The sequence below is a fragment of the Macrotis lagotis genome, chromosome 5 (assembly GCF_037893015.1).
Source record: "Macrotis lagotis isolate mMagLag1 chromosome 5, bilby.v1.9.chrom.fasta, whole genome shotgun sequence".
Classification (NCBI taxonomy): domain Eukaryota; kingdom Metazoa; phylum Chordata; class Mammalia; order Peramelemorphia; family Peramelidae; genus Macrotis; species Macrotis lagotis.
The window spans coordinates 41,647,369-41,672,577 of record NC_133662.1 but is presented as its reverse complement, the minus strand read 5'-3'; the positions used below and the strand labels follow the sequence as shown (position 1 = coordinate 41,672,577).

Here is a 25,209-nt window from a genome sequence, read left to right as displayed (position 1 = left end):
GACTCCCAGGTGTTTTATATTGTCTGAGTTTACTTTGAATGGGATTTCTCTTTCTAGCTTTTCCTGCTGTATGCTACTCATATATAGAAAAGTTGAGGATTTATGAACATTTATTTTATATCTGATAACTTTGCTAAAGTTGCTAATTATTTCCAGTAGCTTTTTGGATGATTTCTTGGGATTCTCTAGGTAGACCATCATGTCATCTGCAAAGAGTGAGAGTTTTGTCTCTTCCTTCCCAATTCTAATTCCTTCAATTTCTTTTTCTTCTCTTATTGCTGAAGCTAACATTCCTAATAAATATTGAATAGTAGTGATGATAATTGGCATCCTTGTTTCACCCCTGATCTTTTTGGGAATGCTTCTAGCCTTTCCCTATTGATTATAATGCTTGTTGATGGTTTCAGATAGATACTGCTGATTATTTTGAGGAACAGTCCATTTATTCCTACACTCTCTAGTGATTTTAGCAGGAATGGGTGCTGTAGTTTGTCAAAAGCGTTTTCAGCATCTGTTGATATGATCATATAATTTCTGATAGGTTTGTTGTTGATATAATTAATTATACTAACAGTTTTCCTAATATTGAAACAACCCTGCATTCTTGGGATAAATCCTACTTGGTCATAATGTATTATCTTAGTGATAACTTGTTGTAATTGATTTGCTAAGATTTTATTTAAGATTTTTGTATCTATATTCATCAGGGAAATAGGTCTATAATTTCTTTCTCTGTTTTAACTCTTCCTGTTTTAGATATCAGCACCATATTGGTGTGATAGAAAGAGTTAGGCAGAGTACATCTCCCCCTGTTTTTCCAAGAATTTATATAGAATCAGAACCACTTGATCCTTAAATGTTTGGTAGAATTCACTTGTGAATCCATCAGGCCCTGGAGATTTTTTCTTAGGGAGTTCAGTGATGGCTTGTTGAATTTCTTTTTCTGAGATAGGGTTATTTAGGTATTTAATCTCCTCTTCATTTAACCTGGGCAATTTATATTTTTTTGTAAATATTCTCCCATTTCACTTAGATTGTCAAAGTTATTGGCACAGAGTTGGGCAAAGTAATTCCAAATTATTATTTTAATTTCCTCCTCTTTGGTGGTGAGTTCCCCTTTTTCATTTATGATACTAGTAGTTTGGTTTTCTTCTTTCTTTCCTTTAATCAAATTGACCAGAGTTTTATCAATTTTATTGTTTTTTTCATAAAACCAACTCTTGGTTTTATTTATTAATTCAATAGTTTTTTGCTTTCAATTTTATTAATTTCTCTTTTAATTTTTTAGAATTTCTAATTTGATATTTAATTAGGGGTTTCTAATTTGTTCTTACCTCTAATTTTTTAGTTGCACTTTTAGTTCATTGATTTCCTCTTTCTCTAATTTATTCATGTAAGCATTTAAAGATATAATATATCCCCTGACAGCCTCCTTGAGTGTATCCCATAGGCATGTTGTTTCATTATTCTCATTATCTAGGATAAAATAATTAATTCTTTCTATAATATCTTGTTTGATTCACTCATTCTTTAAAATGAGGTTATTTAATTTCCAATTAGTTTTAGGTTTACATTTCCCTGGCCCAATACTACATGTGATTTTTATTGCATTATGATCTGAGAAAGATGTATTCAGTATTTCTGTCTTTCTGTAATTGATTATTAGATTTTTATGCCCTAGTACATGGTCAATTTTTTGTGTAAGTGCCACATACTGCAGAAAAGAAAGTATATTCTTTTCTATTCTCATTCAATTTCCTCTATAAGTCTATCATGTCTAGGTTTTCTATCAACCTAATTACCTGCTTAACTTCCTTCTTGTTCATTTTATGGTTAATTTATCTAAATCTGAGAGTGGGAGGTTGAGGTCTCCCATTAGTAGAGTCTTGCTGTACATGTCTTCCTGTAACTCCTTCAACTTCTTCCCTAAGAATATTGATGCTATACCATTGGGTGCATACATATTTAGTATTGAAATTACTTTATTGTCTATGGTACCATTTAGGAGGATATAGTTTCCATCCTTATCTCTTTTAATGATATCTATTTTTGCAGTTGCTTTGTCTGAGTTAAGGATTGCTACCCCTGCTTTTTTCACTGAAGCTGAAACAAAATATATTTTGCTCCAACCTTTTACCTTTACTCTATATGTATCTCTCTGCTTCAAATGAGTTTCTTGTAAGCAGCACATTGTAGGATTCTGATTTTTACTCCAGTCTGCTATTCACTTACATTTTAAGGGAGAGCTCATCCCATTCACATTCAGAGTTATAATTACTAACTCTTTATTGCCCTCCATGCTGTCTTCCCTTTGTTTGTATTTTCCTCCTTTTTTCCCTTTATCCATATTCCCTAATATTTTATTTCTGAATACTGTCCCCTTCAGTGTATTTGCCCTCCTCTGTCCACCCCCTTCCTTTTCTTTTTCCTTTCCCTTTTTCCCTTTTCTCTTCCCTTCCTTTTGTTAGTTCCCCCTTTTCTCCCCCTCCCCCTTTCCCCCTTTTAATACTTGAAAGCTAAGACTTTTTTAAGTTAACTAAGTGTGTAAAATAACTTTAAGCCTAATCTTATGAGAGGAAGATTCAGGTGTTTCTCATCTCTTCCCTTCTTCTCCTCTATTATAACAGGTCATTTGTACCTCTTAATGTAATGAAATTTACCCCATTCAATCCTTTCTGTCCTCCTGTCTCCTTCCTGCCCCCCTTTTTAAGGAGGAAGTATTTTTAAATAATTCTATCTGTCACAGAAAACCCTGAGTATCCATTACTTCTGGCTAAGTATATTCTTTCTAATAGAGCTACCATTCTTGAGAGTTATTAGAGTCTTTCTCCCAAGTAGGGATATAGCCAGTTTCATCCATTGGATAGCAGTCTCATGGATAGGTCATGAATGTCCATTACTTCTGGCTAAGTATATTCTCTCTGTTAGAGTTGCAGTTCTCAAGAGTTATGAGAATCTTTTTCCCCATGCTGGGATATAACCAGTTTCATCTTATTGGATGGCAGTTTTTTTTTTTACCTTTTCATGTGTTTCTCTCTCTCTCTCTCTCTTTTTTTTTAGGACTGAAAATTGATTTTTAATGATAAATTACAACTTGGACACTGGGTGGGTAACAGGACAAGAGCTGGATTGTCTATGGGCTTGCATTGTGCTGATGGTCTGCTCAGGGACTGGGGCTCTGGGACCAATGCCAGGTCTTGCTAAAAGGCTTACAGCCTTGGGAACTGGCAATCTGGGAGGGCAGCAGGGCTTTTTTTTTTGTTGCAGGAAAAGCAGTATGGTGACTCCTTTAAACATAATGTTGCTGCTGCTGTTGCTGCTTCTTGGTGGCCGCCTTGCTGGCCAGGTCCTTAGCCTTCTCGGTCACTGCCAGGACAGTTTCCTTCGCCTTTTCGGTTGCTTCCTTAGCTGTTTCAACAAGTGTCTTAGAAGGAGCTTCACCTTGCAGTTTGGCCAAGATATACTCAAAGCCTTTGATGGTCTTGGTCACATTACTTTTGAATCTAGCTAGGCCAAACTCCTGTACAGCTCTGGAAACCCCAAACAAACTAGAGGAGACCCAGGCTTCTCTTCGGATTTCAGTCCAGCCACTGTTTTCAGGGTTCACACAGTAAACACATCTTTCCTCCACCACCATCAGCCGGGCATGGTTGATGTTCCAGGTGAAAGTGGTCATGGTCTGGTTCTGTGGGTCCACTACAGAGTCCTCTAGTATGTACACCGAGTGGGCTACATTAGCAGGAAAGAAGCACTCTGCCCAGCGGGGCATCCTGTTGGTCTTTGTCAGAAGTCTCCTGGACAGCAGCTTCTGGTCAGGAGTCACCTCCCGGTGCACAATATCCTCCGTCAGCATGTTTGCTGTAGGGGTTGGGGTAGCGCTGCCAGAAGGTGGCGAACACTTGGTCCCAGGAGCTCCGGAGCACGCTCTGCCCCAAGAAGTACTTCACCATCGTCCTGGGGGGGGGGGTCGGGGCTGTGTCAGGGGGCGTGCAGCATGGGGGGGGCAGAAGGGTCGCTGGGGTCGCGCTCTCCGTCACCATCCCAGAGCTGCCACCGGCGCCACCGCCTCCACCGCCATGAGGGGGTGTTGGGCTGCCTCATGTGTCTCTTGAACCTCCTGTTTGATGTCCAATGTTCTATTTAGCTCTCATTTTTTCATCAGGAATTGTTGGAAGTCTTCCATTTTATTAAATGTCCATCTTTTCCCCTCAAAGTGAAGACTCAGCTTTGCTGGGTAGTGAATTCTTAGCTGCATTCCAAGCTCCCTTGCCCTTTGGAATATCACATTCCAGGCCCTTTGATCCCTTAATGTTGATGCAGCCAGGTCCTATGTAATCCTTACTGTGGTTCCTTGGAATCTAAATGGTTTCTTTCTGGCTGCTTGCACGATTTTCTCTCTTTTTTTTTTGATAGTTCTGAAATTATACCATAACATTCTTTGGTGTTTTCATTTTAGGATTTCTTTCTTGAGGGGCTGGATGTATTCTTTCAATAACTATTTTGCCCTCTGGTTCCAAGCTATCAGGGTAATTTTCCATCACTAAATCCAGTAATATTAAGTCTAGACTTTTTTTCCCCCTCTCTAATGTTTTCAGGAAGTCCTATAATTCTCAGGTTGTCCCTCCTTGATCTATTCTCAATGTCAGTGGTTTTGCTGATGAGGTATTTTACATTTTCTTCTATTTTTTTTCCTATTTTTTGGTTTTGTTTAACAGGCTCTTGCTGTGTCATGAAGTCCTTAGTTTGCACAGACTCTATTCCTTTTTTTTAGAGAAGAATTTTCTTTATTTACCTTTTGCAACTCCTTTTCCAATTGGTCAATTCTATTTCTGAAAGTTTTCCATTTGACCACTTGAAGTTTGGAGATAATTATTTTCTTTTTGCATTTGTCCAATTGTATTTTCCAATGATTTGTTTTCAAGTTTCAAGGTGTTAACCTTCTCTTGGTTTCTTTTCCCAAATTTTCCAATTGATTTTTAAACTCCTTCCTTATTTCTTCAATGAGGTTTTCTGTGCTGGAGACTAGATTATATTCTCCTTAGAGGTTCTAGGTCTCTCTGAGTTAGGGTCTTTTCCTTCCAAGAATTTTTCTATGAACCCTCCTTTCTGCTGAAACTTTCTTCATTTTACTAAGACCTTGTGTTGGGAAGAGGCTGGTTCACAGAGGTTTGGTGTTGGGATCCCTAGAAGCTTTTTTCACTGAGTATAATATCTCCAGCTGACCAGTAGGGGGTGCTGGTTGCTTTCCCTGGAGTGTCTGTGACCTTGATTGAGGCCCTCTCCCTTGGCCTAGAGGGAGTTGATGAAGCTGTTAAATACTTTTGTCTTTCATCAATGGTGGACTATACCTTGGGGTGAGGTGATCACTCTCCCTGTTGTCAGTTGAAGTGGTTCTGCTGCTCACACCTTGGCCTGGGGCAGAAGTTGTCTGTAATTGTGTTTGTTGTGGGAAGAGGCTTCAGCTGAAATGGAGGTGTGGACTCTGAGTTCCTCCTGACCAATGGAGCCCAAGGATCTATGTTTGTAGCTTTCCTGCACTAGGACTCTCTCCCCAGCCCTATGGGCAAGCTCCAGAAGGTCATCGCCACCACCAGTCCACCAGTGCCTCTGCTCCAATCCAAGCCCCTGTGGCTGACCATGTTCTAGCTCTGCAGCTGATCAAGCCAGTTGGGTTCTCAGGCCCTCAAACTCCCGGGCTCCAGGCCCACTAATCAGACTAATCCGTGGTTAATCCAGGCTCCCCAGCTCTCACCAGTCTGTGCTCCTGGCAGAGTCAGCCCTCTCTGCCCCAACCCACCCAGTTTTGCAGAAGACAAATACTGAATTAGATGTTCTTCTCCTGGATTTTCTTTCTGGGTTTTGTTGATTGGATTTCTGTTAAGAGGTTTGTTTCATATTACTTATAAGGGAAGATCAGGAGACTTTAGTACTATGCCTGTCTTCTCTCCGCCATCTTGGCTGGAAGTCTTGGCATTCTTTTCTTTTTTTTTTTTAGGTTTTTTTTTTTTTGCAAGGTAAATGGGGTTAAGTGGCTTGCCCAAGGCCACACAGCTAGGTAGTTATTAAGTGTCTGAGACTGGATTTGAACCCAGGGACTCCTGACTCCAAGGCTAGTGCTTTATCCACTATGCCACCTAGCCTCCCCAAAGGTGTTGCAGTGGCATTTATTTTCAAAGCAATTTCTATTTTCATTTCTTGCTGCTATTACTTGTTAGTAATATAATATTATTTTAGATGATTTTATGAGCAGGAAATATGTTTTTCTAATAAATAATCTTAATGGAGAAGGCTCTGAATTAAGAGTTAGATGTAAATTTGAATACCAGCTGCATCATTTAACCATGACCATAGGAAAGTCACTTCTCTCTGGACTTTAATCCTCTTCTATAAAATAAGGAGAGTTGGAGTAGAATCCTTTCTGTTTTAACAGCTTATGATTCATATTCAATAAAAATGTGACATGCTAAAATTGCTTTCATGCAATATGAAGCAAATTATGACCACATCTTCCTGATAATTTGCTTTGATTGATAGAATAATTGCATATTTCTGAGAGCATAAAAGTTAATGATATTGATTTATTTGAATATAATTGGAATTTACCACTCAAAGCAGGTGAATAAGAAAAAGGACAATGAGGTTCTGTGATTTTGAGAAGTAAATTAAAAACAGATTCAGGAAAATTGAATTTATTGATAAGCATATAGAAAGTGAGAAGGTAATATCTTGACATAGTTAAATTTATGAAAAATCAGTGCTAGAAGAGTTAAATGAACTGCAACAAACATTACAGTGAAAATTGAATCCAAACTATGTAACATTTTCCAAATGCATTACTTTGATATCCAGGATCCTTTTTCAAAAAATGGGATCAAGGATACTTCCACTATTTTCATCATGGTACTTTTGTGATACTTTGTAAACCTTAAAATACTCTATAAAAATGAATTTTTAGTTCCATAAGTCTTTATAAACCTTGGTTGACTTTAAGACAGCTTTCCAATTACTGTTGTAGAAGTACATTTGTGGTCCCAATTTACCTTCTAACAATTTGTAATAAAAGATTACAATTTAGTAGTTTATTATTTTTGTGATGTTATAAATCTTTCATGATCTCGTAAATACTGCATTTATAATTTATACTACCATTAACTGAACTCACTAAACTTTGAGGCAGTAGATAGACTTTTGCTGAAAATTAGTTATTTAGTTTATTAAGAGTTAGTATAAATGGAATATATGGTCAATATACAGTCATCCAGTACTATAGTATGGCAGGCTACTCCCATAAGGGACTTCTGTTTTTTTTCTTGCATAGGTGTCAAATATAATTTAAATAGCTCATGTGATGCAAAGCGTTTAGAGTCAGTGTTTTTTTTTTATTTTTCATTATCTAAAGATAAAGGGGCCCATTTGACCTCTGTCAGAATTTCTTAGAGTCTTAGCTATGCCATTCCTAAGAAGGTTTATGAAAGATTTTATGAGATTTTTATAAAAGAGATGTTTTTTTTGCAAGGCAAATAGGGTTAAGTGGCTTGTCCAAGGCCACACAGCTAGGTGATTATTAAGTGTCTGAGGTCAGATTTGAACTCAGATACTCCTGACTCCAGGGCTGGTGCTCCATCCACTGCATCACCTAGCCGCCCCCTAAAAGAGATTTTTTAAGTATTATTTTTAAAACTTTTCTTTTTTGTTGTATCATTTATTTTTCTGGTTTCTACCTTTTATACAAATGCTCTATAACTATTAGTCTCTTTTACATAGTGGGAGCAATCCTCATGTGTTTTTTTTCCTGGAAGTGCCTTTGACTATATTCCTAGGGAGAATTTTTTGGACATTATATCATCATGATTTTAATGGAGGAATGATGCATTTTGTGAGAATGGTTATCAATTCCATTTTGAATATATAGTTTTAGAGATACTATGGGACTTCCAAATGGAGATGTCAAGTAAGTGGCTGGTGATATAGGACTGGATGAAACCCAGGAGAGTGCAAAGTGCTAGCTGTGTAGATCTGTGAATCATTTGCATTAGAAATATTAATTGAACCCATGGGCACTGATCAATTCCCCAAGAGGGAGAGATGATATATTTATACATAGAGAGAGAAAAAAATAACTGAAGGTAGAGCCTTGCAAGATGCATAGAGTTAAAGATGGGAATATAGATGTTGATCAAGGGTTAAGTCAGTAGAAACTGAAAAGATGTAAACAATAAATGTAGATGACTTTTTCTATGAATTTTTCCAGTTAAAGGAGAGACAGATGGCCTAAGCAGCAAGTGAGATTTATTTAGTGGTAAACTGGATATATTTGCAGGCAGCATGAAATGTAGAGATTAAAAGAAGTGAATGGGGTAATCTAAGAGCTAAGCCTCTAGGGTAGACCAGAGGAGATGAACCAAGGAGTACACACAAGGGTTTGGCCTAGGTCTTGGCTTAGACCAAAAAAAAAAAATCAATTTTTTTTTCAGAGACTGGAGTAAAGGAATGAGCAGGGGATGCTATTGAGTAGTTTTGAGATAGGGAAAAAGAAGGAATTTATGACAATTGGTCTGACTTTGTTCTTTGCTAAGGGAGAATGGGAAGAGGAGAAGAGATAGTGTAGTAAGCCTGAGAAAAACTGAGAAGGTTTGGAAAAGATATTTAAGGAGTCCTGTAATCAGGGAAGAATAAATCAATTGCTTTATAGCAGCAAGAACACAGTTGAAATAACATTAATATTTTTTATGATTTCTTCCAATTGATATTGAGCAGAATGTAAATAAGAGTAAAGAAAAGAAATTACAGGAGTATCTGGAATTGGAATTTGTCAAGATATGAGTAGCAGTAGATCTTTGGGGCAAAGGACAGGTATAGTTGAACAATTTAACTATAGAGCCAGGTCTGACAAGGAAAGATAATAGAGAAATGATGGAAAAGTGGGAGGTGAATGGGTGAGGAGGAATGTAAATGAAAGCAATTTAAAAAGAGGCAACTTTGATACAGTGGAAAGAATTTTAAAATCAGAAGCACTCAGGTTAAAAAAATGCCCTTATTAAAGAGAAAAAGCATTATTATCTTATTTCTGGGATCTTTATTTTTTTTCACAAAGAGAAAATATTTACATATAACATTATTTAAACATAGAAATGATAACTATCACTTATGTACTGCTTTATGATTTGTATCATTTATGCATAATATATTAATTTAATTCCATGAAAAAGAATTGTACAGATTCTTAAAATGCTGCCATTTTGTAAAGTATGTAAACCTTGGAGAGAGAGTTTCTTGATGTGGTTTATGCTGAATGTAATTAGAAGGTTAATGATGTGTGAAGTTCATTAAAGTATTCCTTAGTCATCAGGATCTGTTAGATTTCAAGTTGCTTCAGTGCAGATTCTTTGAATCCTGAACTGGCCACACCATTGGATCTAAAATACTAATCCAAGAAAAAAGATCATCAGGGTCTCCTGTCTGATAAATTGAACAAAGGCTTTTTGTCTTCTGCTTCCAGACTTACTATCTAGCTTCAACCTTTTCTGCCTCTTCCTATCTCCTTCCCTCTGGGTCCTTCCTGGTTACTTGACTTTCTGTTTTCTACACTTTCTTGACCTCTAGGCATGAGCACCACAACAGTTTTCTGCCTTTCTTTTCCAGGATTGGCTCTCCAAATTCTGGCTTTCAGCATAGGCTTTGGGATACAGTTCATTGCCTAGTCCAGCATTATGCAAGGGCTTGGTGAACAATCTCATGAATACTAATCACAGTTTCATTACAGACTTAGGTGACCCTAGTCAAATTACTCAGTCTTTTACTACTTACCTGTAAATCAGAGATGGCTTTGTTAAAGCAGTATTGTTCTGAACAAGTAAATCATAATGGGAGTACCTGTGTATTATATTGCTGTATAGGATAAATTTTAACCATTAGATGAATGGAAGTATAATGTGTCTGTAAAATTAGCTGTTATCAACATTAGTTCACCATTCTAAGACAGGTCTTTCTGTATTTCCTATTTCCCTATGAAAAGCCTAAATATATTTCAAGTCTATTTTGTTTGTAATACAGTTACATCCTTTCTTTAGTCCCTATTGGACTAAAATTTCCTTTCTAATTTGTAGTATTTGGTCACACAGAGGTTCTGTATAAAGAATTTGCTGTTTTCTTTTATCTACTTATGAATGAAGATTTAAAGCATTTATGGTCCAGTTTTGTTTCATTAACTAAATGATAAATGTTGTATTAGTAAAACTGTCAAATACATAATTTAGCTCTTTTAATCCTTGTCCATGCAAATAACAATGCACCATTTCCTCTGATTATGTTTTAGATATCTGATATCCATGTTACTGGAGAGTCGGAGGATATGTCTGCTAAAGAGAGACTGTTATTATGGACACAGCAGACAACTGAAGGCTATGCTGGAATTCGTTGTGAAAATTTCACTACCTGCTGGAGAGATGGAAAATTATTTAATGCCATCATTCATAAATACAGGTATGAAATAATTGTGGTTTTTTTCCTAGCTACATGACTAGAAGACATTTGTCTGATTTGTTTTCATTTATCAGAAAAATGAAATATGACACTGATAGAACTCTGTACCTTTTAGCCAGAGAGGCTCATCTCTTTGTTACCCAAACCTGAGTAGATGTGGAAAAGTTCCAATATTATAGACTATATTTGGAAGTGCCTTAGAGTTCAGAGTATCCAATCCTTTCATTTTACATTTGAAGACACTGAGGCCTGGAAACAATAAGAAAGCTGCCTAGGGGTACAGTGGATTAGAGAACTGACCCTGGAGTCAATCCAGACTCAACACTGGACTTTTACTAACTGTATAACCCTGGGCAAATCACTTAACCCCAGTTGCCTCACAGAGAGAGACAGACAGAGAGAGAGAGAGAGAGAGAGAGAGAGAGATGAGGCAGAGAGAGAGACACACACACACAGAGACACAGACACAGACAGAGACAGAGAGAGAGAAGTAAAAAAGTTGCCTAGAACTTTAACTCAATTATTTGATTGCCAGCCCAATACATTCCCTCCTGAATCACCTACCTTACATTGTTTTATGATTGTGAAATTGTTATCTTTGACACACATCCACTATTTTCTATTCTTTCTATTCATAGAAAAATATTCTAGATTTTGTTTTTCTAAGAAGAGTTATATTAAAAAGAGCATTATAATTGACAGCAAAATGAAAAGCAGTTTTTAACCCCTGATACCAGTCTCAGGACTGATTATTTAATCTTCATCTGAAAAGAGAAATGGGAATTTTGACATTAATTAAGAGCATTAAAGGATTTTTGGTTTTAAGATTTCACCAGTCTTTACCCAGCTATACACTCTAAATGCTTCACTCAACTTGTACAGGAAAAATTGTAAAATGCATTTAGATTCTTATTGTACCTATTAATTATAATGTGTTATTATCATTATTTTTGGATTGCCTGCCACCTTGATCCTGGGCTTCCATTAAGGGATTCTTAAATAACTTCCAGGTTTTCTGACTTAATTTTTTGTTATTGTTGTTGCATTTTATTATAATTTCCTCTTCAAAAATTTCATAAAGATAAACTTGTAACATAAAAATTTCAGTGTTAATATATTTAAGTTTGGGGGTGACTAGGTGGTGCAGTGGTTAGAGCACTGGCCCTGTAGTCAGGGGTACCTGAGTTCAAATTCGGCCTCAGACACTTAATAATCACCTAGCTGTGTGGCCTTGGGCAAGCCACTTAACTCCATGGCCTTGCAGAAAAGCCCAATATATATATATAAATTTGTACATAAAAGATTTGTATTGGCAAATCTTCAGTGTTTCATTCTTTCTAGAATCAGTTTCCTGTAAACATGTTGCAGTGATAAGAATTTGGAAACTGGTTTCTATGCCGAACCTTCTTTCACCTCAAAGACCCCTACTTCTCAGATTCTTGCTAATAGTCACCTGTCACCTACTTTATCCTCAACTGCTAGACTATAAACTTGGCTTTGTAATGTCTATGCAGTCTCTTGTACTGAGGTGGTAACCATATCTTATCTTTTTGTAGGGGACAATTCTCAGGCTTGACTTTAAGCAGTCTGAATTGATTTAGATTAAAAAAATCCCTGGCCATATTGTAGCATGTATTATTGAAAAAGATGCTCCCTTCAGTTATTGTCCTAGAATGGTATTTGGACTCCCCACTTCTCTTCAGTATATATGGCTTAAGATCTGATACCAGATGAAACACATTGAAAAGAATTGCATAAAGGCTATTTTGGGGGAGCTATGACTATACCCTTCCCAACCCTCTGAAAATAAAAATAACAAGGATATTATAAAAGAATGGTGGTATGCTGGAAAAATACTGCCCCTGAATTCAGAAGACCTTACTTCAATCTCAGTGTCAATGTAAAATCTGTCTCAATATTAAAATTCCCAATTCTCTTTTTAGATGAAAATTGAGATCTACAATCTCAACCCTGACTCTTAATAACCTGTGTAACCTTGTATTTCCCTGGGCTGTAGTTAAATTTAGGAAACTGGTCTAATGTCTCTTCTAGTCCAAGGTCTTTTCTAGCCCTAGACAGATGACTTTTAAGTTTTTGCTTTGTCTTGTGTCCTAACAGACTAATCTTCCTTTTCTATAACTTGGATCACCCTAGTTTCATTGTAGGAAATGAAAAGACCAACCACACTTTGGAATCATTTCAAGGGGTACTTTTCCTTGATTCAGCTGCTGGCTCTGAACAACCCTTGTTCTTACTTTAAGTCATGCTTCATTCCTTAAGTTCGTTATAAGGACATTTTTTTTTAACATACATAGAGTATTAACGAACATTCTCCCCTACTGCTAAGAATAAAGTATGGTACCTTTTTTATACCCCCCCCCCACACCTAATAGTAGAAAATTTAAGTGATTTACCCCAACCCAAACTAGAACTACAGTAGTTTCTGAATCATATCTCTCTAGGTTATCCAGTGAATTTCTTGTTTTAACACAGTTATTTTTTTCAGGGAGAGTGCTATTTTCTAATCCAATACCATGTTTTAAAGTTACTATTGCATACTTAGTAGGATTAGATTCTAGGGGAAATAAAAGTTCACAGTTTAGATAAAACACCTTTTGTTCCCTCAAGAAACTTAGAATCTAGGGGTGGCTAGGTGGCTCAGTGCACCAGCTCTGGAGTCAGGAGTACCTGAGTTCAAATCCGGCCTCAGACACTTAATAATTACCTAGCTGTATGACCTTGGGCAAGCCATTTAACCCCATTGCCTTGCAAAAACTAAAAAAAACAACAACTGAGAATCTAGTAGGAAATGAGCTATAACTTCATTATTAGTGTTTTAGAGAACTACAGAACAAAGTAGGGTAGGTCTTTTTTATTTACATTAATGTGCATCCTAGATTAGACTTAAAGTAAGTACAATATAATTTTATTAGCTCCTGAACACTTCTTTGAATGTATATGTTTTGGGGGATATACTTTTATGAATGTATATTTGAATTTTCAGAACAAGACACATTCCTAAATAGATTAACATCCATTAGGGAGTTAAAGTATTACTCATACACAGGAAGAAAAAGTTATGTGGTGGCTATAACTCACTAAATAAAAAAGAAAATCAAGGTAAACTTTGTTCCAATAGCTTTTGCTGTCTATTCCAGTCCCTCCTCACCCTTTCCGCAATTAAATAAGAGCAATAATAATTGGGTTTTTCTTGGTCAGAACAATCCAGAGATTTATTCACTAACCAGTGTATCTCAACCACAATTCTGCCTCTTTTGGCACCATCAGAAAAAGAATGTGTTGTTGATGGGTGTTCTTTACTTAGGAAATAATAAGCTATTTATCCTTTGATTTGGATTATGTTACACAAAAGGATATATTTCATAGTGCGCATTTAGAATTTGCTCAGTTCACTTCTTTGAAGTTTTTTTTTTAGGCTGGAAGCAAAGAGCTTAAAAGGAAACCATTCCTCCAGATTTTTCAGAAAAACAATCTTTGGGCATTGTCTCTTAACAGAAATTGTAAAGATATAATAGCATGTGACTTGAATAACTTTGCTCCCAAATACCATAATTGATAGTTCCATCAATCAGGAATGGATTCTAGGAAGGGTATTAGGTTTGTGTTTTCAGGCTTTACACCCTACCCCCAACTTTGGAAAAAATTCTTTGCCCAAGTTTAATGTTTTGTTTGCTATTGTTTTTTGAGGGAGGTTTTCTGAATGTAGGAAGGAAGAGATGAATCCTTCTGCATGCTGTTTGTTTGGGACTTTGTCTAATAGGGTAGCAGAATGTGCTCTTGAAATAATCTTTCGACTTTAGGTTTGAATTTTCTCAGTGTTCCATATTGACTTTGATTTTTTTGTTAGAGTTCACAGTAAAAATACAGTGGGTCAAGTTTTACATGTTTTGGAGACTTCCAGAGCTACTTTTTCTACAATTTATCTTGCTGATTTTTCCTTGTGAGCTAAAAACTCTATGTACTCAGTAAATATTTTTCAGTGGTTTTCTTTTAGTAGAATATTGAATTCTATTTTCATTCTGATTGTAGAGGTATATTAATTTGAAAAGAGAATTCCTTTTTTTCTACATAAATTATTATTAGTACTACTACTACTACTACTACTACTACTACTACTACTACTACTACTAAAAACAGTGCCATTAGTATAATGCTTACAATGTGCTATGGAAAGTGAAGATAAAGTACTTTGGCTGATTAATAAACTCTTCAAATATTTCACTTGATTTTCACAACAACCCTAGGAAGTTGGTACTGCTAACAGTCTGAGTTCATATTTGAAATTAAATCTTCTGATTCCAGACTTAGCTCTCTATCCTCTGCACTACCTAGTTACCGCTTAATATATGTATAATTACAAAATGAAGAGAGAGCTATAGGAACATGAGAAAACTCATGCCTTTTTTCAGTGATGTGCTCTAAGAAAAATAAAAGGGGCAGTTAGAATGTTGTGAGTGCCTGAAAAGTCATCAGAAGTGGACTTCTGATGATGTGGCTTCTGTATATGCCAAGAAATTGGATAATTCAGTAGAAGAGTGATGTCTAGAAAGCATAAAACATTTAACATAAAATTGAGAAATATGAGGTTGATGCTGACCAAATGAGTAATATCATATAGTTGCAATGTGAGGGATTTGACCCTTGTGAAATTTTAATAAGGGACAAAAATTAATTTCTCAGCTCTTTGTGTTCAGTAAAAGAATTAGTTAAATGCATGAAAATAAATAACCTCATGAATAATCAAGTAAGAACTCTTATTCACTATTGGAGTATTTTTTTAAAAACATACATAGTGTATAACATACATCATTTGAGAAAGCTTTAGAAGAAATTGGAAATTAAAGATAAAAGTACTTTGCTTGATTGATAAGAGGTTGGAAGAAGATTTATAGTTTATATAAAACAAATACCAATTAAATATGCAGCATTTTTTGCCTAAAGGTAAAGAAAAGTCTTGATATGAATTCCTAGCTGGTGAATGCTGCTACTGCAGAGTGATCTTATCTAAATCAAGACCACCCTCTTTTCCTCAATTTGTCTTCTTTCCTGATAAAGAACACAGGGATTAAGTTTTGATGGATTTAAAGTTAAGTCTGTCACTTAAGTATTTGATAAGGGTTTGTGGCTTAAAGGCAAGAGGATGAGAGAATTAACCTAGACAGTAACTCAAGGAATTTGAATGGATTAAAAAGGTGTAATGTAATCACCAGGAAAGTTGGACAGGATGAAAAGAAGAAAAAATTCTTTTCAGCATTTCGGATTCTTGAGAGAAAGAAATAGCAAAACCAGAGATAGGCTGGTCACTTGATAGCTTTCTTCCCTTAAACATTCCTGTAAGCATGAGTTTAGAAACCCAGTTGATGTTTTTTGTTTGTTTATTCACTCTTTTTTTTAAATAAGGCAATGGGGTTAAGTGACTTGCCCAAGGTCACTTAATAATTACCTAGCTGAGTGACCTTGGGCAAGTCACTTAATCCCATCATTTCCTTGCCAGAAAAAGAGAGGAAGAAAAAGATATAACTAAATTGAAGTTTCCAGATTCAAGTTCAATCCCCCATCTTGTTTAGCCTTGTCTGCCTCCCCAACTAGAGTACTGCCCCAGATGCTCAGATGAAGACACCAGTTTCAGAACACTGAAGCACGTGGCTATGCCAAGTGTACAAACAAGTTCTGCCTGGTCAGGCAGGAACATGAATGAATAAGTTCCTGGAGGCAAGAAAAAAAGAGGCAAAAATGCCAGGAATTACAATAACAACAGTGAGAACTTCATGTAACAAAATGGGAAGAAAGGAAGCATGTCAATATGCTGGTTAGGGGAGGGGTGGTGGTGGTGGTATTTTCAAAAAGAATTTATAATTGCTAGTTTCTGCTTGCTCTGCTTTGTAAGTTTTTCCCATTCATTTGTTTAAATTGGAATTAATCACTCTGTTTAGTCCACAGTACCACTATAAGCTTCTATTCACATATGTGGCCTCATTAAAATATCACTTTTTGGGAGTGGGGGAGGCTTAGGGAATATTATTTGAACCTTTTCTAAATTAAAATACAGGGTTCTTCCCTGTTCCCCCTTCCCCCTTCCCCTCCTCTCCCTTTTCTAAGAATAAAGTTGGGAGAAATTTATTTGTTTCATTGTTTTGAACTGAAATCTAATTGGACTTCCAAATTTTTTTTCTCTCACATTTTAACTTTTCACAGGTGCTGTGGTTGAGGAGGTTAGAATGGACAGATGTTATCTTAGTCACCTAGGGTGATAGTATGTATGACCTACAGCCTTGTGATTCAGTCACCTGCTTTGATTCAGTCATACCTCACCTTGGGGCTGGTTTAATGTTTGGGAGGAGGCCCTTATAGACTCACATTGTTCCAGCAGGAAGTGGGATGGGTGATTCATTAAGGAGCCTATAAATTCATGAGTCAATTTTATCTCAGGGCTCTCACAGTGAGTGTATGTTTTAGTTGTATATGTGAATAGAGAAGCCAAACCAGACCCTGGGAATGGATACTGGGATATTTGGGGTCTAAGCATTAGGTGACATATAAATAATGAAAAATTTAAGGTATCCTAAAAGATAAAATCCACTATTATTTCAGTTTGTAGTTAGCATTTTTTTCCTTTTTTTTAAAAAAATGAATTATAAAACCTAGACAATATGAACTCTAAAAAAGCAAAAACAAAATATGAATTCTCAAAAAGCAAAAACAAAATATGAATTCTCTTATCTAATATCAGCTATAAACAAAGCAATGCCACTTGTATGCCTCTGTGCAGCTGTAATTAGATCTTAGAGAGTTGTATAGGGTGGTAGTAATTTGAGTATTAATTCTGTTTTTTCCTATTTTTTTCAGTTTGTGTGGTTTTGATCAAATTAATTGAATCCAGCTGTTTCATCTCTGAGGCTTGTGTTAGTGCTTGAGAAATCTTAATTTGTGTTTTCAGTTTTGGGGAGACATAAAATAAGATTTGGTTTTAGTGATAGTTATATTTTAAGGGGAAAATCCTTACAAATGAACCTTGTTAAAATGTAAATGATGATGATGATGATGATGATGATGGTTAAATTTTAGAAGCAAATTAGTGTAGTTAGAAAGAGGACTGGATTAGGAGACCTGAGATACCGATTTGATGTTTGATCTGTCACTGCTAGAGGTAACCAGGAACAAGTCATTTAAGCTTTATGACTCAATATTCCAAATGAGTTGATTTGTATGATGCATGAAATTCTTTTTTAGTGCTAAGACTGTGACTCTTAATTGATAATAATTATGAAAGGAAATTTAGCACTAAAAGGCAATGGCCCAATTTGAATTCTACTAGCAGGGAGAGTGGATGGTGAAAGTCTGGGAATATGGGGGAGAACTGTTGAAGGCATGATTTTTTTTTTTTTGTATTAAAAAAACGTCCTGGCAGTTTTATTATGTAGCATTTTGATAAGTATATTTTAAACACTATCAGTGAATATAGTATTTCTAAGAAGATTAAGGACTGTGTAGTCAGATCAAAAGGCATTAATCTGGCTATCCACTGGAGAAAAATGTTGGTAAAATTACATTTCCTTATAGATTATTACATAAATTTAGGCATAAAAGTTATTAATAGATATCTCCAACAAGACCTTGAATATTGAACTCATATTAGAACTGAATAGGAGATAAAGGTAGGCCAGATTACACTGGAGAAATACCCACAGTGTTTTCCAGAAGTATTGCTATTACAAAAATCCATCATTTTAACATCAGTATTTTCTTAGTGTTTTATTTGTGATTATAAATCATACAACCCAACTATCTTAGATTAAAAATAAAAGCAATCCATAGTATAGTAGATACTCATGTTTGGCATAAACTGAATTCTCTGTTTTGCCAGTTATGATTTGTATGAAAGAGGTGATTTAAACTATATTAATGAATTTCCAGACAGGGAAATGAATTAGTCATGTAGTGAGAATGAAAGGCAGCAGTTGGACAAAGCAAATACTACATTGACATGGTACTATTAAAAGAATGAAAGACTTCTAGAGTATTGAGTGGATAATCTATGGAAGATTTATGGTAAAACATGGACAGGACAGGAATTGCAGAGGATAGGAAGATATGGAAAATTATTATATGTACCATTGGAAGATGTACCTATTCCAATAAAACCAGGGATCTTACCCAGTTTCTCTTATAGTTTCTTAACTTTGTTGTCCCTATTAATTACATAATAAATGTTGATTGAATGAATGAGTTTGTAGATGCTGGCTACTTGAGTTCTGATCTGCCTATGAGGAATCATTATTCGGACTTGGGCAAGTGAGGGTAGAAAGAAAATAAAAGTTTATTAAAAGAAGTTATAAGACATAAGAAAATGGTAGGTAAAGAAAGACAGAGATAAAAGAGCAGTCAGGCTGAGCTTGACCTGAACCAGCTAGTCAGAGAAGACTCTTGGCCCTGAGTGGAATCCAACCCAGGTTTTTATGTCCTTGCCTCTCTTCCAGAGGGCAAAAGGTGAACTCCCTCCCCCGTTATGGACCCAGAATTAGATAGAGGGTGAAGCCTAGGGAGGTCAGGATACAAATTTTATATTAAACAATGAAACAATGGTATAAATGCTTTACATATCAAGAAACAGGAATCTCCACCCAATTTAACAAGATTCAACATCTTTAAGATTACAAATTTTGTTTCTGTTACATTTATAATTTTCTATTTCTTGTCAATTTAGATCTCAAGAGGAGGAAACCTCCAACCAATTTAACAACATCTGGTTCACACTTCTCTTCATCTGTCCCTTCATCAAGTTAATGAATGATTTTGTAAATAAATCATAAGAACATAGATTCTTAGATCTAGAACTTGAAGGGACTCAAGCTATCTAGACTAACATCCAATTGAATAAATTGGAGGGTATAGAGAGTAAATGATTTGTTCTTGGTCTTGTAAATGTCAAAAGCAGGAATTAAAACTAAGTTATCTGATTGCAGTTCTTTTCCCTTTTTACAAATAATACTGCTATGAATATTTTTATGTATATTAGGTCTTTAATTTTTTTTTTTTTACTTTTTTGGGGATTTTTTTCTTGTTATGGAATCTTTGAGGCAGAGCATATGGGCAGTTAACAGTCACATTTCTTTTCTTAATTCCAATTTAAAATCCAGAAGAGTTGGCTGACTATAATTTTCTCTAAAGTACTTCAATGTCCTCATCTTCCCAAAGCCACTTGCAACATTGGTTGTTCCTATACATTTTATCTTTTCCTTTTGTTGCAGAATATGAGGCAAAAAAAAAAGTTTTTTCCAATTTACAGTTTGTATATTAATGATCTGAAACATGTTTTCATGTGGTCATATATAATTTGTGCTTCTTTTGGAAACTCCATATTAGTTAACTATATGTATATATATAATATGTATATATATATATATATATATATTTGGGTAATGGATTTGGTGCTAAAGTTACATCAATTCTTTGTTATATTTTGAGTATTGGAATTCTTTGAGAGGTATTTCAGGCAAACAATTTTCCCCTCACAGTAATCTGCATTTTTTTTTTTTTTTTAGATTTTGCAAGACAATGGGGTTAAGTGGCTTGCCCAAGGCCACATGGCTAGGTAATTATTAAGTGTCTGAGGTCGGATTTGAACCCAGGTACTCCTGACTCCAAGGCTGGTGCTCTATCCACTGTACCACCTAGCCACCCCCCAATCTGCATTTTTCTAATCTAATCTTTTAAAATTCTAATTCAATATAGTCAAATTTATTTGCTTTAGGATTTAAGATCATCTTAAAATCTTTTAAAATTCTAATTCAATGTAGTCAAATTTAATCTACTTTAGGATTTTTTTTATGAACCAATTAGTCACCAAGCATTTAAAGTGCTAAATGCTAGGGGTTCAAAGACATGTGAAAATACCATCCTTGCCCTCTCACATTCTTATAAATCACAAATAACTATACATACATAGCAGATGGAAAGTAATTTTGGAGAGAAAACACTATGTTGGGCTGTGTGTGGGAAGACTGGAAAAGGCTTCTTGGAAACCAGGGATTCTAAGAAACAAGAGATGAGTAGGGAGAGCTTTTAGGCCATGAAAGAGAGGTTAAAAGCCTGCAGTTGGCATGGGAAGAGAAATATCCTATAGACCAAGGAAGCTGGATCTTTGAGTAAGGGAAGGGGATTAAAGTAAAAGGTTGGAAACGTGGGAAAGAGAAAGGTTTCATTGACTTGAAAGCTCTGGATTATTTTTTTTCATTTCTACTTTGCCCTCTAGGTCTTATAAGTCTGGGTAGTTTTCTGTTAAGATTTCTTGAACTATGATGCCCAGGCTATTTATTTATTCATTCATTTGTTCATTCATTTAGTCATGATATTCAGATAATACAATGTTTCTAAGCCATTTGAGGTACCTTTAAATATCCCTTTTATTTTTTCAACCTTTTGACTTTTTAAAAATATTTTTTATTGTTTAATGAAGTCAGTGAATTTGATCCATTTGCATTTTCAGGGAATTTGTTCTATGGGGGGGGGGGCAAGATTTTGTACCTTTTATGCCAAACTGTTAATTCCCTTTCTAATTCTTCTGTGGTTCTGATTTCTTTTCTAGTATTTTTAAGCATGCTTACTTCATTCATGAAAACATTTTAAAATTAAAAAAAAACTTCTTGCTTCCTCTCTTTCAACAGTTCCAATAAAGATTATATCCAAGATATATTTTTTTCTCTAAGGCATTGCTTCTAAATGTTTTGGATATTCTGGATGTTCTGCCTTTGTGGCTTGAGCTTTCCTGTTACCATAAAAGCTCATGATAGGGTTCTTTTTTGTTTATTTGTCCCTTCTTCCAGCCTACTTCTTGATTTTTTAATGGATATTAGGGCTGAATTCTGGGGTACTTCTGGAAAGAAAGATTGAGCTGGTCCTATTGCTGATTTCTTGGAGTATGGTATGGTTATGGCATTCCAGGGTCTCAGAGATATTCTGAGGACTTGCTGCATTTTATTTCTCCCCAAAGTGATCTGATCTAGAGCAAATTCTGATCACTGTCTCCCTGGTCTTAATTCTGCAAGTTCCTGACCTGTGTTTGGGTCTGAGCAAGAGCAGTAGGATGCTGGGCTCTGCCCTTTTAGCCAACTAGAAAGTTCTAAAGCTCTGTTGCCTTATAGCAACAGAATTGTAGATTCCTTTTTGGTCTGCTATTCCTGCTTCGGTTATTCCTTGGCAGGCTAGCCTAGATGCTGGAAAGCAGACTCTGATTCCCCTGTTTTGAGCCACTCCAATGTTGCTTATGCTTCTTCGCACATCGAAATATCCTCTTTTCTCTGCATTCAACCCAAGACCTTTCTATGTGGGAATGCTGCTTTCCCTGCACAGATCTCCTTTCTCAATCCACCTGGATCTGTGATCTGAGACTGGATAATGGTAACAAAGTTGTTAGTTTGCTACCCATCCTTATTGTAGTGCTCCAATTTGGAGATGGGATACCTCTCACTCGGTGCTGGAATGATGCACCTGATGTTTTTCTGGACTGACTTATCCCCAGAGCCCCTACAGCTCTTTTTTTTCTCTCTCTCTGGTTCATTATACTGACTTAGGCTGAGCAAAGGACTCTCTTTGACTTTTTTTTTTTTCAGATTTCTCCATTAGGAATTGGTTTTGTGCATTTTCTAGATCTGTCTATAGAGAGAATATATGTCTCATTGCATTGCATCCTATCACTCTTCATCTTGGCTTTACCCTTGGGAATACAATTTGAAGAAAATTTATTGACTTGTGGATTTGAACTGGGTTGGCCAAGTTCATAGATTTGATAAGGTACTTGAAAAACTTTTTTTAAAGGTTTTTTTCAAGGCAAATGGGGTTAAGTGACTTGCCCAAGGCCACACAGCTAGGTAATTATTAAGCGTCTGAGACCAGATTTGAACCCAGGTACTCCTGATTCCAAGGCTGGTGCTTTATCCACTTCGCCACCTAGCCACCCTGAAAAACTTTTTTAGATACTTGGGAGATACTTGGTTGAAATGCAAACTTCCTGAGTGCAAGAACTAATTAATTTTTGCTTTTATTTTCTCTGATTAGCATACAGTAGTTGCTCAAAAAATGCTTGATTTAATTAAATAGAATGGTGATTGAGTTTTACCACTTTTCAAAAAAACTCATTAATACATTTGATCATAGAAGCCCAAAAGTGATATATTTGACATACCCAGATCCTAATACCTGAACTAATGGGTGGAACAGTTGATGATTAGGAATAGCGTGGGGACAAGCTCTGCCTCAGCTTGTCTGATTGTCGCTAATCATGAAAGCTTTGCAGTAATACTTTAGTAATTTTCCTGTAGCATTTGCTTTTTGGCACATGCTTTTAACCTTTTGTCATATGAATAAAATGTTCTTTTTTAGTAGTTGAATCTTCATACCTTTAAGCATTTTTACCTTAATTCCAATAAGTTTAATCTACATGAATTTTTTTCTTACATTTCTCTTTTTTTCTCCACATTCTTTTGTATGTGCTTGTAGCTGGTTTTGTTTAGCCCTTTATAATACTTGATGTCAAATAACAAATCAAAACTTTGTGCCAATTTTTCTTTTTTTTTGTGAAGCACTACCAGTCTAAATGTACATTTTGGAAAAATAGGGGGAAAATGACTAAATAATGTGCATAAATCCCATAGCAGTGTGGTTATTGAAAGGAGAGTAATAATTAATAATTATGATAATAATAATAATGGTAATAATGCCACTTTACTTATGTAAAAAGATGATGCCACCAAACTATCATCTGGTGTGTGCTTTGATATTTAATGGAAAAGAAGATTTACTGTGGTTAAGCAAATTTCTCACCGTGACATCTGTCATTAACTATTTGGTGAATTCCTTTCTTAGAAAAATAGATTACCTATTTAAAAAAGGCAGAATTATTAAAGATAGTAATCTGTTGACAGTTTGTATATAGCTGTAATAAAAAGTTAGATTTTTGGTTTTTTTTATGCTCTGTTACTTTTAATTAAGCCCATCTTCTGGTGGGTTCACTCTCTGGTGGTCCTTTGGTTCACCTTTATTTTTGTTTTTTATGCATTTTAACTCAGACCATTAAAGTTCATATGAACTGTTTTGCTAGTTTATTAAGTAACTCTACATTGGAACCATTCAGTGATGTTCTCCAGTTCTGCCAGTTTGCAGATAATAGTATGTTGATTGCATTAAGTCTGGAATATGGCTAAATTTTCAAAATAAAGTCTATGGTACTGCACAAGAATGGGTATAACTATTCACAAAGGAAAAGTCAAATGCCTGAAGAATGCCTATTGTCCAGATGATGATATTCAGTTGGATGACCAGATCATAATGCTAGTTCCTTCATATTATATTTTGGACTGACTTCAGATTAACAACAGATAATGAATTGGATCTGTAATTGATTAGGAGGGGGAGGGTAGGCTAGACTGCCAATGGAAAATTCTGAATTGTTTTTAATGGTCTTAAGCTTCTCACTGAAGCAAAGACCTGAAGCAAGAGGTGGAAGAGAATGGGAAAGAAGAGCAATATTCCTGCAGTGGGCAGATTTAGAGTCTCTGGCTTTATATTGATGGTCAAAGCAATGGTTGATGGAGTCTTGGGCCTTGGTCTTCAAGTCTCAGTCAGGTCAGTTCTGCTCTGGGACTGAGTTGAATACATTGTGTGTATGTGTGTGTGTGTATGTGTGTGTGTGTGTGTGACAGAGATGAAGACAGAGACACAAAAAGGCAGAGACAGAGAGGAAGAGAGAGAGAGAGAGAGAGAGAGCACAAAGAGGGCACATTAGCACAACAGACACACCCAGTCTATGGTTTGTCCATCCTGGTCAAATAAAGAGGGGAAAGGGTTATTAAGGACAGATTGCCTTGCCTGATGGCATATTGGCATATTGGATGACTGCCCATTGGAGAAATATGAGAAGGCATGGAAGGTTGTAGATGGATGATGATCTGTATCTGTGCCATTTGAGAGTGTATTTAACACTAATGAGCTCTTAGATTCATCAGAGAATGGAAATAATAAGACTTTATGTCTTGAAAAAAGCTGTTGTAACATCTAAATTAGTTCTGGATTTGTGAAATACTCAAGTTGTTGGACCCTAAATTTCTATGCATCTGTGTAATACATAACAGTATATAGGATAGAAATTCTATTTCTTTTTTTTTATTTCTGGAATTTCTGCTTATTTATCCTTGTCTTTTGTTATTGATTATTAAACAATTGTGAGAATTTCATTTCTCCCATTCCTTAAAACATGAAATATGCCACAGGGGTACTTTACATGTAGTTAACTTGCATGTACACATACTCCCAAACACAAAGCTTCAAGTTAGTGTCTTCCTGAATGTCTGCCCAAATATGAGCACAACAGGGATACATCCACCCATTGACGCAAGAATTGGTTCATCTTTGCTATGTTCCCTCTTCATTTGCCGGGGGAAAATATTACAGTTGCTGCTTTGAGGATGGTAGCTTGTTTTTTTTTTTTATAATACCTCACCAACTTGCTAAGCCTGAACATGTTTGAATCCAATCGAAGTCAGAGCATTCATTTTGAGGTATGTGTTTGAATGTTGTTATGGTAACCTTATTGCTATGACTGGGCATCTGAGATATACTTTGGAGGAAGCTTCTCCATTGTAAAGCACTAAAAGTCCTTTTGAAGTTCAGAGGCTCTCTTTGAAACACAGATGGTTTTTCTGTTTTGAAAAG

The 25,209-nt window shown here is 35.8% G+C and overlaps 1 protein-coding gene and 1 pseudogene across 24 annotated transcripts in view; one reads left to right on the top strand and one right to left on the bottom strand.

The window, feature by feature from the left end:
• Positions 1 to 25,209, top strand: part of DST (dystonin) — a 592,091-nt gene that overhangs the window by 339,490 nt on the left and 227,392 nt on the right. For all 24 annotated transcript variants that reach the window (XM_074237259.1, XM_074237251.1, XM_074237265.1 and 21 more), the window contains one exon: positions 10,316 to 10,482. In XM_074237259.1, the coding sequence (XP_074093360.1) occupies positions 10,316 to 10,482 (167 nt within the window). The remainder of the gene's footprint in view (positions 1 to 10,315; positions 10,483 to 25,209) is intronic.
• Positions 3,162 to 3,950, bottom strand: LOC141523782 (PRELI domain-containing protein 1, mitochondrial pseudogene; annotated as a pseudogene).